The following is a 17,821-nucleotide window of genomic DNA, read 5'->3' as shown; positions in this document are numbered from 1 at the left end:
TCCCGCACGCGAGGGCATGTGGTCAGCAGAGCCTGACCACTAATGAGAGCCACTGCCCGAGGGGGCTGGGCCAGAGGCAAGGAGCTGGGAGCACCCCCCACACAGCTCCCCGGCCCAGTCTCCCCTCCCCCTTTCCCTCCAGAATGCCTTTGAGGGGCCTAGGGAGGGATGGGGGGAACGGGCCATGGCAGAGGGAGCACTGGGCTGAACCACACCCAGAGCCCCGGCTGCACCGGGCCAAACACCGACGGTGCCAGTGCAGAGTTAGGCCCTGGCATGGGCCTTGTGTGCCAATGTGCTCGGGGGGCATGGTGAGACCACGGCGGGGCCCTGAGGAAGGAAGCCGTGCAGTGGCCAGGACAGCTGGGGCAGGTCCGTGGGTGTCACCTCCCTGCCGGGTCACCGTCTCCCTTCCCGGGCTGTCCTTTTCCACTCCGTGCCCCAAGTTCCTCCCTCAGAAGCTGAGGCCTCCCCCCAGGAAGGCCAATCGGCATCGGGGCTCTCTCCCAGTGATCCCCACAAGGTCTGTGACGCGGCTGAGGCTCCCCAGAGAGCCCATCCCCAGGGCTGGCTTCCTCCTCGACCGCACCCGGGACCCCGACACTCCTTGTCTCGCTCACCCCTTCCAGAAGGCCCCTGGACTACAAGCACCAAGCAGGACTCCAGAGCCAGAGGTCCTGCGGGAGGGCTCACAACTACACGGACCGAGAACTCGACCTTTACACTTTCGCCAGGCGCTGAGATTGTTCGTGGAAAGGTGGTAATGGGTTGTTTTGCCCGAGATGAATCTGCCTGACACCCCATGGTACCGGCGGGGAGGGACAGCCCAGCTGACATGCAGGTCCTCTCACTCAGAGGCTGGGCTCTGCCGACCCATGCCAGACATGCGACACCTTCCCAGGGGCGACTGACACATTCTGAAAGGAAGCCAAGGCCTGTCAGCGGCAGGTAAGTGCCAACCAAATGGACGGTCCAAAAAAAATGAAGGCTCGCTGGCCAGAACCCCCATTTTCTTTTTTCTAGATTAAAAAAGTTTCTGGAGAGAAGGGTTGAGCAAACACTTCGCAGGCAAGAGGCCTGGGCTGGATCCTAGGTACCTCCTGGTCCCCTGAACAACACCAGGGATAATCCTTTAGGCACCACCAGGTAAGGACAAAAATCAACCAAGAGACTCTAAATTTGGTGGCGGCACAGAAATCTGCGATCATTGAGTCAATTTTGTCCTTTCTGTGGAAATCAATTTTTTTTTCTTTTGGAGGAAGGGGACAGCAGGCAGTTGGGCAACACCCAGCAGTGCCCGGGCGTGACAACAGGTTCTGGGCTCAGGGATCACCCCTGGCAGGGCTCAGGGAACCATATGCTATGCCAGGGATTGAACCCGCGTCAGCCAGGCCCAAGGCAAGCGCCCTACCCACTGTTCTCCCTCTAGTCCTGGAAATCAACTTTACAAAGCAGTTGCTTACTGGGGCCAGAGCTATAGTAAAGCATGTAGGGCACTTGCCTTGCATGAGGTCAAACCTGGATTTGATCCCCATTACCCCAAGTGGTACCTGAGGAGTGATCCCCGAGCCCAGAACCAGGAGTAAGCCTGAGTACTGCCAGATGTCGCCCCTACCCCGTCCCCCCTCCCCCCCAAAAATAGTTGATGACTTCTTCAAAATTCTAAACTCCTATTCTTCCAAACATACTATCAAGAAAATGGGGAGGGGGGGGAGATCTATAATTGGGGAAATATGCCGAACAGTTATCTAACGAAGAGTTTGGAAACAGAATATTTTAAAGCACGTGAATTGAAAGTCATCTGCACCCCTATATCTTGCCAGCATTGCTGACTAGAGCCTATTACCCTGACGTCACACACCCCAACAGGTGATGGGCAAAGATGCTGTGCACAGTTACTCCAGGCGCCCCTGCCCTGGAGCTGAGAGGAGAAGGCAGGGCTAGGACAGAGGCCCAGCACAGGCTCTGTGTCTGACTCCTGGAACTGCCTGGTCCTGAGCCCTGCGAGCATGACATCCCCACCCCCGCCAGCACCAAGCCCGGAGTAGCCCCTGGGCACTATCAGGTAGGGCCCATATACCGTCGCCCCCCAAAAAAGAAAAACAACATGGAGTTATGTCTTTTGTGACAAGATAGATGGAACTTGAGGTGGTTGTGGCTAGGTGAAATAAAGTGAGGAATGATTACCAGGTTTCCCTCATATATGGGATTATAACAGAAGGGGAAAAAATAGTCCAGAAAAAAAGGAAAACACAAAATGAACTCCTAGACTCGTGAAAACTATGATTGGTGCCATGACGGGCAGAGAGGCAGGGTGGGAGGAACAGATAGAGGGTGTTTAGGGCTGAGAAGACACTGGCGGGGGCCGGAGAGATAGCACAGCAGGTAGGGCACTTGCCTTGCACACAGCGGACCCGAGTTCGATCCCCAGCATCCCATATGGTTCCCTGAGCCTGCCAGGAGTGATTCAAGTGCAGTCAGGAGTTAACCCTAGCGTGTGTACGCATGCGTGTACACACACACACACACACACACACACACACTATGGGGAGTGAAATCTCCACAATCCCCCACTATAAATCAGCAAGAAACACATGAAAAGGCACCTCTTGGGGACTGGAGCAATAGCACAGCGGGTAGGGCATTTGCCTTGCACGCGGCTGACCCGGGTTCGATTCCCAGCATCCCATATGGTCCCCCAAGCACTGCCAGGAGTGATTCCTGAGTGCAGAGCCAGGAGTAACCTCTGAGCATTGGCTGGGTGTGACCCAAAAAGCAAAAAAAAAAAAAAAAGACACCTCTTGAAAACCAGCCCGGCACACTGAGAAGTCATTCCACAGCCCAGTGTGCGGGAATGCATTTGCCCGAATGGCAAGAACCAGGAGGGGGCGGCTCTGGTACCCTCAGCGGACACCGGCTTTTAATAGCAGCATGGAAACACAACTGAGCAAGGCCGGGCCCCTGTCCAGCGAGGTCAGTGGCAAAACACAGGCCCTGAAAATAGACGTGAATAGACACAAAGGGAAGCTGTGAAGGTGGGAACAGAAACTCCGGCACCACCCTTCTCCCCCACCTCCGTCCCAAGAGGCCTGACCAAACACGCCTCCTCTCACCCACACCTGCGCGCACAGTGGGTCAGAACACTGAGGGGGAGCGGACGAAGGGCAGCGAGGAGCGGGACTCCCAGGCACCAGCCTCGGCAACGGCAAAGGAGGGAGGTAAGACTCAGAGGGGGACAGATGATGTACCTGCAGCCGCGGGCTCCAGGACAATCTTCCCTGGTAGACTAGCAAACCCACCCCTGGGGAGCGTGACGTGGACAATCCATTGTGACCTGGCTGCTTGGGTTCTAGGCCAGGTGCTGGGCTTCACGGGAAAGAACACTCGCCCAGCCGCACTTGAATGATGGGAGGTTCCGGGGCAAGCGTCCCTCCTGTCCCCTTCTTGCCAGGCCTCCACCTGCAGGTCCCCAGCACCCAGACAGCACAGCCCATGATGGATCTCGGTGGCAGCCTGCGGTACCCGACCAGGAGGGTATCTGTCTGGGTGGACACAACCCGAGACAGGGGCTGAGCAGAAGAGATGTTCCCGCAGGAGCAGGTTCAAAGGGACCTTGAGACGCTTCCTGGGGATCCCGGGGCTTTGCTGCTGCTGCTCTCCTGGGTCTCGCTCCTCTGTGCTCCTCCTCCAACTGGGTCCCAGGAGGCCTCGTCTCTGGGCCACCAGAGGTGGCCCTGCACTCTCTCACTGCCGTCCCTCCCTCTGGACACTTCCTCTTGTCATGACGGACTTGTCTGCACTGTTTTTGTCGAACGTCCGCATGAAGGCCCATGACATCAGGGAGCAGGTCCAGGGTTGTTTGCTCGTTTGTTTGGCGGGGATGGTTTGGGGGTTTGGTTTTGTTCCGTTTGGGGGCCATACCCAGAAGTGCTCATTCTTGGCCTCTGCACTTGGGGATCACTCCTAGCAGGGCTCAGAGGACCATATGGGGTGCCGGGGTTCGAACCCAGGTCTGCCTTATGCAAGGCAAATGCCCCGCCTGCTGAGCTCTTTCTGACCCTGGTTTTCTGTACCTTTGTATCAACAGTACCTACCACACACATGCCTGACCCCGACCACAAGCATAAATACACAGATACACACACACACACACACACACACACACACACACACACACACACTGAGTGGAAGCAAAAGCACTCCTGGGCCCAGAACCTACCAATGCTTAGGGTGACCTTATCCCTCCTCGCCCGCGCCCGCCCGCCAAAGCCTGCCCCCTCTTGAAGGAATGAGGCTGCACACAAGAAGGGCTCAGTGTGACCCCAAATTGACGCGAGTCAGACTTGCTTTCCCGGGCAGGTGTCAGAAGTGACGGGCAGAAGAGAAAATGAGAGCAATCTGAAGCATGAAGGCAGCCTGCTCCCGCCCCAGGCTGGCGGGAGGAAGGAATTCGGGTGGGCCTGAGGAGCTCACCCCACTTGCACCCCCTGAAGCCAGCAAGGAAACAGGGACCCGAGTCCCACAGCTGCACGTGACCAAGTTGCGCCGACACCCAGGAGAGCTGAGGCATGTTCTTCCTCAGCGTTTCCCACCGGACACGCGGCCCTGCCCAGCCAGATGTGAGCAGCACAGCTTCAAAGTCTGTGGCGATTCCTCGCTCAGCGACGGAGACCGGGACATCTTCTCAATACCAACAAATGTCACTTTCCACGGAAGGCACGACCTGCAAGTCTGTGGGGAGGAAAGGCCGCGGGTCGAGCCCTCGCTGCCTGCATCCCCTCGTTCCAGCCCCGGGGTCTTCTCCCAGGCATGGCACTGCCCTCTGGACACTCGGTGTCCATCGGAAACAAGGCCAACGTTTCAGGGATGGAAGCAGGCGACAGCCGCTTCTCAGATGCAGTGATCCCTGGAGAACTCGAGCGAGGCCTTCTGGTCAGCGGCGGGCACCCGGCCCGGCCAGCTTTCCTCCACACAGGCTGCATTTGTGTGCGCTCCTCCCTGCTTCAGCGCTAACCACAAACGCGGCAGGGCTTGAAAAGAACCGTCTGTGGAAAAGGGTTCAACGTGGAACCATCAATCACGAAGGAAAAACAGATAGAACGCAAGAGGAACGGCGCTCCGGGCGGTCAGACCAAGCCGTGGAAAGTACAAGGCGGTCCTGATAAAAGGTCTCCTCACACCCCGGGGCCCCTGGAGCCGTCACTGCTCTGGAGTCGGGGCGCCAAGAAATGTAAACGGGCAGCAAAACCCACCCCAAGTTCTGGCACACGGAGAGCAGGAACATAGGAGTCTTTCAACTCGACAAATATTTACTGAGCGGCTGCTACGTGCAGCGGGGCACCTTTCTCGGAGTCTACCCAAAGCCGAATCCAGCAGAGAGGCCTTGCACGTGGCAGGCTTGCCCTTGGGCCTCAGGCCCCCCCATGGGAAAGACAGACAAGGAAGAAGCTTCTCCTCCATCCCCGGGCCTCGGGTCTTTCCGAAGGGTAAAGCATGGCATTTCATTTGAAACAAAGCACAGTGGGTAGGGCGTTTGCCTTGCACGACGGCCCGACCCAGGTTTGATTCCCAGCATCTCATATGGCCCCCCGAGCACGACCAGGAGTAATTCCTGGGTGCATGAACCAGGAGTAACCCCTGTGCATCACTGGGTGTGACCCAAAAAGCAAAAAAAAATTAAAATTCAAAAAATAAAACAAAGCTTCATTTTACGCCATGTCCTACTCCAGGTTTTCACGAGCCTGGTGAAGACTTCTTCCACTGTTTGGTTTTTGTTTGTTTTTTTGTTTGTTCCTGTAAAACTTTGTTCTTTACAAGGCCACATGTTGGCACACAAAGCAGACCCCAGACCCAGGCCCGTGGGTGAAGCCAAACAGCATCTCCTGACAGGGAGACAGAGCGCTGGTCCTCCTGGGGAAACGTCTGGATGTAGAATCTCACAGAGTCTTATCAAATAATCACTGAGCCGAAGAGCTGTCCAGCCCTCGAGACCGAGAAATGGCAGGCCAAGTCAGGTGACAGTGGACAGTGGGCCCATGGTGGGGTGTGGGAGAGGAGCCAGAGAGGGCAGGACAGATGGAAACGGAAAGGGAGGAGGATGAAAACGACTTCCAAGGCAACAAGGCTGATGCTGCCGTGGGCCATCGGTGCGGTGTGAGCCTTTCCGGGCTTGACCCCACCCCACGCCGGACGGGAGAGAGGGACGGCAAGTCCAGTGTGGCCCCGGGGCCTATTTCAAATTCATACTATGGTCAAATAAAATAGCCCAAGTTCACAGGCGGGGTTTGGTTTGCTCCCTCCTGCTCCCCTTCCTTCCCACTCCCAGGCTCCCCAGCGGAGCCCCCGTCAGCAGCTGTTTCCCCAGTGGGTTCTTCCCCAGACGGCTTCACGGCCAAATGTCTCGCCCCGTCCATGTCTCTGCTCAGAGATCACCTTCCTAACAGGTGTCTCTTGAAGAACTCACTCCATACGGCTTTCTACTGTCACGTCCTCCACTTAGTATATTCTCACACGCTGCTCAGTCAAGCCGAATAATAAAGATCAGGGGCGAGAGAGAGAGAGAGAGAGAGAGAGAGAGAGAGAGAGAGAGAGAGAGAGTGTGTACAGCGAGCAGGGCAGATTTCGATCCTGGGATCCCCATAGGCTCTCCCGAGCACTGCAAGGAATAATCTGAGTGCAGAGCCAGGAGCAAGGCCGAAGCATCGCCAGCCCAAAGAACAAAACATTTTAAAAGAATAAAAATGGGGCTGGAGTGATAGCACAGCGGGTAGGGCGTTTGTCTTGCACGCGGCTGACCTGGGTTCGATTCCCAGCATCCCATATGGTCCCCCAAGCACCGCCAGGAGTAATTCCTGAGTACAGAGCTAGGCGTAACCCCTGTGCATTGCCGGGTATGTCCCAAAAAGCCAAAAATAAAAAATAAAATAAAAATAAATAAAACAAAATAAGAAATAAAGATCGATAAAAAACAGAGGCACGCTCTGGGAATCCACGAACTGCATGGGTCAAGGCATGGAACATTTCCGGGAGGGACGGTCAGACCTGCTCAGTGTCCCGTGACAGCAGATGGCATCAGACTGGGCAAGCACACATGAGTGTGGGAGCCAGCCGGCAGCCCGGACAACAGCGCAGACATACAGTATCTCTGCGTTACCGGTCAGCAAAGGGCGCACGGCGGCTTCTCTGCGGCTTCGTGAGACTCGTGACTCGTGGGACATGGAGCAACGTCAGTTTCACACGTCGGTCCAGCAACCGTGACGCCTTCCGCAAGGCGAAATGGAGAAGCTCAGCAGAGAACGGCAGCAGAGTTGGAAAGGGTCTGTCCCGTCTGGGCAGGGATGCCAAACGGCACGAACCAGACCCCAGAGCCCCACCTCCAGGGGCCCTGGCTCGGAAAGGGGCTGCCACGTGCCAAGAACTCAGTGGCCAGGTCCCGCCTCACCCACCCCACCACAGCCACGGACGCCAGGCTGACAGCGGCCACGTGGCCCGCCACCCATGCAGCTATGCTTAATTCTGCCTCGTCTTCCCTCGGGACACAGCCACGCTCCCAAGCCCCGTCTTCGCTTTTGTGTCTCACTACGCCCTTTCCCTTTCCTTCACAATTTCCCGGGATGGAGACATTGGTCCAGGCAGAAGTCGGCCCCGCCCAGTGCCCGCCAATGCCGTTCCAAGGGGGGCAACAGTCTCAGCTCTGCGGTTGGAAAGCCGGTTTTCACGTGGAGTGTTTTTTTTTTTTAATCATTTTTCTCCTGTATAGGGTGCCAGACCTCACACAGGAGGGACAAGTGTTCTGACCCCGAGCCAGGGCCGGGGTGGGGTGCAGGGGGCTTCCCATTCTTCATCCTGCAGAGAATTCAGAGGAACAGCTCTGCCTCGAGCCACTCAGTGCCACTGTCTCCAAGCAAGCACCAGCCCGACCAGAACCCCTACACACACACCCCGTCTCCTGTACTCTGTGGCTCTCCTGCTACACAGGGGCTTGGGGGGGGGGGGTCCCTGCTCCCCTCCTCCATACTCACACTTGGCCTGGGGCATGAGTCCACACCTGGCTCTCTTCTTCTCTCCCCTCCGCCATCCCCAGCTCTGGCAGGAGGCGGGGAGGCAGGGCCCGCTCCCGGGCGGCAGTGACTGACAGCCACCCGGCTGGCTACACGCTCCACTGCGCAGCTGCTCCCTGACATCTGGGCTGCAGCTGGCGGCCGGGCGCTCCCTCTGGCCTGCCTCATGCTGGCCGTCCACCCTGAGTTCTCCCAGTTAAGCCATTTCTGCTCAAAAATGCCTCGGCCGGCGTCCTGCCATGAGCCCGGAATGGCCAGAGGTAAGATTCACCCAGCAGACCCTCTTCAGAGTCCACCCGTGAGAGAGCTGGGCAGGGTGACCCTGCCCCTCTCTCTCCCTGGGGATACTTGCCACACCCCACGGGCACAGGAGTCAATGCCCTCGACCCGGGGCAGCACATGAGGGCCTGTCACTGGGCGGGGGAGTGATTCTGTCCGCCCACCCGCCCGCCCACCCAGCTTCTTGTTGGAGAAAAACTCCCGGCCAGCTTCCTACTACTCGCCACACCTCTCCAGGTGCATAGGGGAAAGTCCGTATGCCAATCGAATGCCTGGAGAGTAAGTGGGACCCAGTCAAATGATCCAGAAGCACGACTGACGCAGGGCTCACTCTCCCCAGCTCCTGCTGGAAGTCTGGCTCCAAGGACACTGTGGGGCTCCTGTCCAGGTTCTCAACCCTCCTGCCCAGATGCTCCCAGGAGTTCCTTGCCAGCGCCCCCAAGCCTCAGTGACCCTGCATGCTCATTCCTCCTCCGACAGTGCTCCCGTCACTCCAGGTCGAACCTCATGGGGGCCCAGGGGCGAGGCTCGGTAGTCGAGCACCTGCCCGGCAGGCACAAGACTGCAGTCAGGCCCAAGTGGCCATCAAACGTGCCAGGTGAGACCTGGACGCACGGCCACAGCCTAGTACATTGGAACATCACCACTACAGTGTGTGACCCCTGGGGAACGCCACACGGACACGAGTGCACGTGACCCGCCAGTCACAACAACAGCTCAGAGAGGGAAAAGGAGAGACGTAAAAAGGGAAAGTCTGCCACTGGGCAAAAGGCAGAGAGGAAAGGCCATGATGGGGGAGCGGGCGGTGCCAAGGGCACCATGGCCCAGGGCTCGCATCCTCCATCCTGAGCAGCTGCAGGGCCTGCCGAGAGGGCCCCTCCCCTCCCGCGCCCACTGGCTCTGCTCCCCGCCCCCCTGCCCCTGGACTCCCTGGGGCCTTCCCCGAAGAGTTCCCAGCAGACTCAGACCCAGTGGAGTTTATTTTTCTTTCCTTTCTGGGCCAGGCTGTCTGCGGACACTGATGATGAGCTATTTAGAGCTCACCAGAGAACCAGGGGCCCCGTCGGGCTCCCGGGTCACAGACCGTTGGGGTCACGGATGCAAGGGAGAGAGCGGGTGGGTAAACGGGGCGTGTTTTCATCAGCTCAGCACAAAAAGGGAACGTTCAATAATGCGAGGGGGAAAGACTATTCCACCTGAAGCTCACCGGGGCCTGTGGAGAGGATCCTGACGCACACTGGCAAAGCCACACTGCATACACACTCACACGCATGCACCCCACGCATGCGCACACACATACATCCTCCTGCATGCCCACACACTCACATTCACTTTCACACAAATGACACACGCATGCTCTCACACGCTCAGTACACACTTGCATCTCCTCTGGCACCTTGCGTCGGCTCCACACAGGCCTCCCAGGGCACACCCACTCTCGCACACTTATCTGTGCATGAACTGGAGAAAAGAAACGAACTCTGAGGCTCCTACACAGCCGCTTTCTCATTTAATCCAGGGAAATTTCATATCTGGTTTTCAAGAAAGTCTCGATTTCTCCCTTAGGGACACTTCTGCGAAATGAGCCTTTTTTAAGCCCCAAGACGCGAGCTGGCGTACCCAAATCCACTCTGCGCGCTGTCTCGCTCCCCCTCTCCTGCCCTCGGTTGCCGTCTGCCCTGACCAAGGTGGCACCCTGGGTCGCAGTGCTCCACCCAGCACACTGTGAGCGGCAGTGGCCTTGACTGCTTCTCCGTGGGGACCCAATGGCAGTGACGGTGCCAGAGACCAAACTCTTGGTCTCACCTGGCAGGACAGACGCCCTATTGTGGGAATGTGGGAACAACCAGGTGGGCGTGGACAGCTGCCTCCCGGGAAGCCACCCCAGTGTGCACACCTGTGACTGATGAACACTCTGCAGACCTCGCGGCAAGCAAGCTCACCGCCTTCCTGCCCTCACCAGGGAACAGCCCCATTTCCCTGTGAGAGACCTCCCGGGACTGGGCAGGAGACTCAAGACACTTTAAGACTGTTCTCAGAGGCATGGTGTCACCTGCAGGCAGCCCTCTGGGATTCACCTGGATACCCTGATTTCATACGGTGGCTGGAGAGTGAAGGGGGAAAGCAAAATCAGAGGCGAGGAGAAAAAGGAAAAAAAACACAGCTCAGGACTTGCTGCCTTCCCACTCTGGGGGTTGACAACCATTTCTAACCCAACACTAACTCCAAAGAAGGCTGCCAGTGCCACGGAGGTCCTTAGGGGCGCTGTCTCCCCTGCACCCCAGGAGCTCACAAGGGCACAGACGGCCTCCTGCAAGGCCGGCCCTGTCCCCGCAGCACCATGCAGCCCCGGGCTCCTCGCTGGGTCCTTCCTCAGCCCCGTCTGCTCGGTGCCTCCTTTACCACTGGGCTGTAAGTGTGGTGCGGAAAGCAGGGCTGTTCCTGGCACGCCCTGAGTGCTGTGTGCCATGCTGGGCACAGAGAGAGGCGCAGAACTGGCACGGGCTTCGGCCCGGTTCCCAGACCAGCGCTCATGCCCACAGAGGGAAATAAACATGAAAGGGTGTGCCGGGCGTGCCCTGTGCCCATCCGCACATACACACACGCCACGCGCGCAGGAGGGAGGAACGCTGGCAGAGCGGCCCACAATACCACGTCACTGTCCCCGCAGCGTCACCTCTGTGCTCTCGAGCCCCCGAGCCTGGTCTGGTCTAACGCACGAGCTGGCGGCCACTTTTCACCCGGTGCCCGTTCCCCCAGCTCCCCAGTCAGACGCTGGGCCTGGGATGCCTCCATGAGGGGAGCCCGGCAGACAGGACCCAGGCAAAGCCTCGTTTATAATCAGGGGTTGCCCTGCTGTCTGGCACTGGGGGGCACGTCATACCCGAGCTCCAAGATCTGTCGGCCTCTGAGATCCTTCAACCTCCCAGCACTGCCGCGGGGTGATCCTTAGAACAGTGAGAGTGAAACAGGGACCGGAGAGATAGTACAGCGGGGATGGCGCTTGCCGTGCACGAGCCCAACCCAGGTTCGATCCCCGGCATCCCTTATGGTCCCCTAAGCACCGCTAGGAGTAATACCTGAGTGCAGAGCCAGGAGTAACCACTGAGTATCACCGGGTGTGGCTCAAAAACTAACCAAAAATGGTGAAGCATACCATGCATACACACAAAAAAAAAAAAGAAAAGAAAAAAGAGGGTTAGGAATGTTACGGCTTTCTATTTTAATGACAATATATCTGATTGAAACTTTTCATCAGCCAGGAAAAAAAAGAACTACTGGGCCCTCACTACTAGGGCTGAGAAATGACAGTCCTAGAACCCGGGAATCACCCCTGGGCTCCTGCATCTTCCTTGGCACACACATCCTGCCCGCTCCCACGGGGACTGTTCTCATGGATTCGGGGGTGAAGTCGCTCTTTTTGTATAGTTTCATCCATCAAAAACGGATGGTTTCAGGGGCCAGTAGATAGGAAGCAGGTAGGGCATTTGTCTTGCATGCAGCCGACCCAGATGTAATCCCTGTCACTGCATATGGTTCCCCCCAAATCTTGCCAGGAATGATCCCTGTGGGCAGAGCCAGGAGTAAGCCCTGAGCACTGTGAGATATAGCTCAAAAACAAAACAAAATGTGGATCTGTTTCTTTCAACTGTATATGAATTATATCACAAAGCATATTTTTTTGCGTATCTATCTCACACAACATTATGTCGGGCAGTTTGTCCATACTGACCTATCTTTCACCCACTTGACCACAGGCCAGAGTGTGATGGGAAGAAGATAAAACCTGCCTATGATATTCGCTCTTTGTTTCTCCTTCCCTTCTTTTATTTATTTATTTATTTATTTATTTTTGCGGGGGGGGGGGGTGCACACCTTGTAGTACTCAGGGCTTACTGCTGGCTCTGCACTCAGGGATAATGCTCAGGGATAATGCCTGGCAGGCTTTGGGGGACCATATAAAGTGCTGAGCTTCTAGCATCCTAGGTCAACCACAGGCAAGGGAAGAACCTGCCCATTATGCTATCCCTCTAGTCCTTTTTCCTTTTTTCCTTCTACCTGTTTTTATGCCACACCCAGAGATGCCCAGGACTGACTCCTGGATCTGTGCTCAGGGATCACTTCCAGTGGTGCTCAGGGTCATAAATGCAGTGACATGAATCAAACCCTGGTCAGCTGCCTTGCATGCAGTCTCTCTCTCTGGCCTGATAATAACTTTCTTTACTCAAGCAATACCACTAGTGGCATGCTAACCAGTGTGTGTCTGCAAACAACCCTTTGTCCACAGAGTGCTGGTGGGGACCCCATGCTGGCTCAAAATGGGTAGATCAGAAGCTTAATCAACAAAAGGTGAGTCACCTGATTATTCATCAGGTGCAGGTCAGGTTCCAAGGGATGGAACTCAGAGCTGGGGGAACCGCCACACTCCAACCATCCTTCCCCGGCTCCAGCTCCAGAGCTTCAAGGAACTCGAGAACAGGAGAAAGGCTTCCAAGACACAATCTGGGATCCCGGTGCTCAGCACCTCGCCTCAGAAAGCCCAGCCTTCCCCCGGGGAGGCGAGTCACTTCACCTGGGAGCCAAAGTGCAAAGCCCTCCCTTCTTGGGCGCAGGGAACCAGGGCAGGAGAGTGGGGCCCCTCATCCTCCGTCAGAGGGTCCATGGTGCGCGTGCACCCCCACTGCTCACTTCCCATGTGGGGACATGTCCTGGGAGCACAGACGACGGCTGGTTTGCTTTGCTTTACATTTGGGGCCACACCCAGTAGTACACAGGGGTGACTCCTGGCTCTGTGCTCAGGGATCACTCCTGGTTGGGCTCAGAGGGCCATGTGAGGTGCCAAGGATGGAACCGGGGTTGGCCGCCGGCAAGGCGAGCGTCCTAACCACTATGCTATTGTTCCAGCCCTAAGCCGGCTGGGTTTCAGCACAGCCCACAGCACAGCACGGGTGCACGGAAACTTTCCACCAGCTGGCAAAGGGGGCGGGTGCTGGGTCTCTCCAAATCACCAGCCAGCCAGCCCCCCTCTCTGACAAAGCGCCTCTGACCCTCCTGAGGATTCTGAGTGTCACGGTCCCCTTGGGCGTCCCAGGCACCCAAGCGGGCTCTAACTGCCACTCGGATCCTCGTCCCAGCTCCTCCTCCCACCCGAGCACGGCCTTACCGGGATCTGCCACCAAAGCAGTTTGTGCTGGGGGCTTGATGCCGAGTGTCAGGAGCCACTGCGGTGCCACCGGCGTCTCTCGAGGACGGCTGAGACCCTAGAATGAGGACCCAGCACAAGATTAAGTCAGAGACACAGAGAAGCTCAGCCTTGTCTGAGATGTGGACCCGGGAACAGAGCTCACTCGGGCACTAGGTAGACACCACGTCACTCCGAGCAGGATGGGGAGCTGTGGCACAGATGGTCTGGGGACAATCAGGTGACACGGGGTCTACCTGCACGGGTGGGGCATCTTCCTCTGCATGAAGGGGTCAAAACCTGCCGCCTCACACACTGAGTAAGCTTCAGCACACCAGTGTGAGGTGGAGAAAGGGGCTGACCACGCACAACGGAGGGCGAGGAATTGGGGTGTCTCTACTCTGGGCCAAAGGGTCAGGTCCAATCCCAATACCGCCCAGTTCTCAGGCACCTCTCAAGGAAAACCCTGAGACTGTAGCACTGTAGCACTGTCCTCCCATGTTCATCAATTTTCTCGAGCGGGCCCAGTAACGTCTCCATTGTGAGACTTGTTGTTACTGCTTTTGGCATATCGAATACGTCACGGGTAGCTTGCCAGGCTTTGCCATGCGGGCGAGATACTCTCAGTAGCTTGCCGGGCTCCCCGAGAGGGGTGGAGGAATCGAACCGGACCTGGCCGGGCCAGCCACATGCAAGGCAGACGCCCTACCATGTGAGTTATTGTTAAACCCTGAGAATGGACCAAAAATCATTCATTCATTCAAGAGACATATTGGGGGCCAGAGCAATAGCGCAATGGGTGGGGCGTTTGCCTTAGCATGCTGCCGGCCCAGATTTGATCCCCAACATCCTGCATAGTCCCCTGAGCATGCTAGGAGTCCTGAGTGCAGGGCCAGGAGTAACCCCTGAGCACTGCCAGGTGTGGCCTAAACCCCCTGCCCATCACCAGGGAAAAAGAGGCAAATCAAAATCACCCGAAGTCAAAGTCTGATACTGTTTACCAAAAACCCTCCAAAATTTTTCTGCTTCTTGGGATGAGCTTCAAAATCCTCGCCAAGGTCTTCAAGGCTGGTGACACGAGCCTACCTGCCTCTCAGCCCCCTGTTCTCCCTTCCTGCTCCTTACAACCCAGCCACCACGTCATCTCTGTTGCATCACAGGTCACTTCTGCACCCACACCTCCTACCTGGGCACCCTGTGACCCCACTATCCCGCTTGGCCTCCTTCAGTGGATCCCTGCTTCCTCTGAGAAGATGCACCAGGACCCCCGGCTCCCCAGTTTGGATGGAATCGCCCACACGGCCACCTAACCAGGTCACCACCAGGACAGGGACGGGAAGCCCCAGCACCCAGCCCGTACCTCAGCTCCAGCACGGACCCCGGGCTGCACACATGAGGAAACACGGGCTGCCCCACAGTGCCGGGCAGGGGCACTCTGGGTAGGCCAGCCCCTCTGGCCACTGACATTCCACCCTCCAGCCCTTGCACTGCGTGGCAAAGGTCTCCCCAGACTCCCTCAAGCTACAGAAAGCCTGCCTGGGGCCTGAAAGGGACAAGAAAAAGGATGGAGAAGCCTTCCCCAATTCAGATGGCAGGAGACCATTTCCCACGAGATCCGAAACGGCTCGTGTCACACGAGGTCAAAAGAGACTAGGCCGACCCGTCCAGGACAGAGCCAGAGACACTCTGTATCTGGCTTTTGTCTGTTCTCCGTCACCCCCTATCCCAAAGACCCGGTCCCTGTCCCCACCAACACCAGCCTCTGCCACCTCTTCGGGCAGCTTCCCTGGGTCTGGGTGAAGAACGCCGGACCCAGGTACCACCAGGGAGAGATGACCGACTTTCCAAAGCCCGGGACACAAGATGCTTTTCTCTGCTCTTCGGCCAATAAGAATGCTCTTTGCAGGACCTGACATTTGCCCAGGTCCCTAACCAGAGCCCTGGACAAACCAGACCCTGCGTGGGCCTGGGGTACTGGCCGTGAATGCAGGCTGAGCGGTCCCCAAGCCCAGACACCAGGAGCGAGCCCGGGGTCTCCAGCCCTCGCCCTGCACAGCTGGGGGGGTGCGGGGAGGCACTCACCATCAGCCACGGCGCTGCCGTTAGGCACGCTTCCCAGATCAACAGTCGGGCCGTCCAGGAAAATGGTCAACTCGCCGCCCGAGACGCCGCCCGCCTTGCTCTCCGTCTGCAGGTTCAGGGTCAGCTGCGTGTTCTCCACTGCCGGACACAAAGGGCAAGAGGGCGGGCCTGAGGACTGGGCGCCCCCCGCGAAGCACCCCCTCACCCCTTCTCCCTCCTCTCCTTCTGTATGGAGGGGTGCGGAGAAGGGGCGGGGGAGCAGCTGGAGCCGGTCGGCGGGGAGGCCCCCGCTCCTCCCTGCACGGCGCTCGCGGGCTGCGGTGTTGCTCCACGGCCGCCACATCGTGGGCCCAGAGAGAGGAAGTGTGGACGCTCCAGAGGCAGGAAATGATCGCACATGAGGCCACCTTCCCCCGTCCCATATAAAGACGGTGGCGGGGGACGGTGGGGAGGGGACAGCCAAGGAGAGAGATGGTCTGGGCAGGGGCCCAAGGAAACGTGACCCAGATGCAGAGCCCGGGGCCTCTTCCTCCTCGTGCTGACACGGGGTGGGTTTGTTTTCAAAGTTCAAGCCTGAAGATGTTTCTCAAGGCCAAAGTTTTTCGAACTCCAGGTTCTACAACGGGCCATTTCTCTCCGGCCGTGTGTGGCCCAGGGCTCCTCGGGAAGGCGGGACCTGCTGTCCCTGGCACTGTGACAGGTGACACTGGAGCCCGGCTGCCCAGCCCTGGAATGGGAGGCGAATCCAGGCCCCCTGGGGAGAGTTGCCACAGAAAGAACCAGAACACACGGCAGACGGGAGGCAAAAGCACCAAGCCCCAGGCGGGCTGGAAATGTGTGCACAGCCGCCGATACCCCGGCCCACGGAGGGCCTTCCGGGAGAGCATGTCAGTGATCAGTGGGCGAGAGCACTATTTAGGGGGATCTGGAAAGCAGAGCCGGCCTTCCCCACCTCCACCTCTGACAAAACAGCCTGGAAAACCCGAGCCCGGCGACCACCACCCAGCATGCTGCTTCATTTTATCTCAGTCGCTCCTGTCCTGTTAAAATCTATTCCACTGGCTTTCTAGAATGAGACAAGACGTGGGTGAGTAAGGATTTCGCTGAACACTTCTGAGGCACGAGTTCCCGGCAACAGAGAGTCAGACAGGGAGGCAGGAAGGTAGCGCCCTGTGTGCCAAGGCCCCCAGGCACTGACAGGAGTGATGCCCAAGCACAAACTGGGAATAGCACCCCAAGCGGACCCCGAAACAAGCAAAATAATTACACACACACACACACACACACACACACACACACACACACACGGATCAATCCGAGGGTTCGTCAAAATGAGGGAGAAACCAGTTCCCCCGCAGCTTCTCAGCATCTCCACAACCTCCACCACTCCAAATCCTTGGAGTCTTTTGCTGCTTCCGTGATGGGCTGGGTGAGCCCCAAACCTCTCTGAAATGGCACTTCTGAGCCGCCCCGTTGGAACAGAGAGATCACCAACGCTCACCACAAGTAACAGCACATGTCATGGTTTCCACATCAAGGCACATTGCCCTCTGTCAGGCTGGGAGCCCGGGAGGGGACTGGAGCAGGTGCCAACCAGGCAGAGAGGTCCGAGTCTCAGACCCGGGAAGGCACTAAGCCAAGCTACCCAACCCGAGTATCACCTCCCTCACTGCCGCCCCGGGAACAGGACGAGTTTGCTTCTCAGGGGACTCAGGTACAAGACCAGAAGGCCGAGAGCAGGCCCCGGGGAAGTCGCCGTTTTCCTTCCCTCCCTGCGGATGTTGCGGTGTTTAGGTGGGAGATTTCTGGTATCTCTGGTGCTGGCCTGTGCGTGGTACACTTGTTCTGATCTTGGCCTGCCCGAGCTCGGAAGGCCGTGGCAGCCAACTCCGTAAATCCCTGTGGAGGAGCCATCACCCCGGCGAGGGCACATTCCCCTGGATCCAGGATGCCGGCACTGGTAATACGGTTCAGGTGCCCCAAGTCCCTTCTCGAGGAGGCCAGGATCCTTAAGGCTCCCCCTCCATCCAGGAGGCTGAGGGTGAGGGTCAGCAGGAAGTGGGAGGGTTCTCTCCCTGGCCACCTCATGCCGCTACAGGTCCGAGAGTGACTAGGCATGGGCGGAACTGGCCCGTCCCTCGTCTCACTGCAGGAGACGGCGCTCCTCAGCACTGCGCCCCTAGGTCCTCTGTCAGGTCACCAACAGACTGCACCCCAC

General features: G+C 57.8%; 1 protein-coding gene across 1 annotated transcript in view; it reads right to left on the bottom strand.

Annotated features, from left to right (window-relative positions):
• Positions 1 to 17,821, bottom strand: part of WWP2 (WW domain containing E3 ubiquitin protein ligase 2) — a 113,930-nt gene that overhangs the window by 50,395 nt on the left and 45,714 nt on the right. Inside the window, exons 5-6 of the mRNA XM_056137260.1 lie at positions 15,604 to 15,741; positions 13,504 to 13,600 (exon numbers count right to left, since the gene is read on the bottom strand). Of these exons, the coding sequence (XP_055993235.1) occupies positions 13,504 to 13,600; positions 15,604 to 15,741 (235 nt within the window). The remainder of the gene's footprint in view (positions 1 to 13,503; positions 13,601 to 15,603; positions 15,742 to 17,821) is intronic.

This window comes from Sorex fumeus, unplaced genomic scaffold, assembly GCF_029834395.1.
Source record: "Sorex fumeus unplaced genomic scaffold, SorFum_2.1 ptg000122l, whole genome shotgun sequence".
NCBI lineage: Eukaryota > Metazoa > Chordata > Mammalia > Eulipotyphla > Soricidae > Sorex > Sorex fumeus.
The sequence above is the reverse complement of the archived record's forward strand: the minus strand, read 5'-3'. Positions and strand labels throughout refer to the sequence as shown.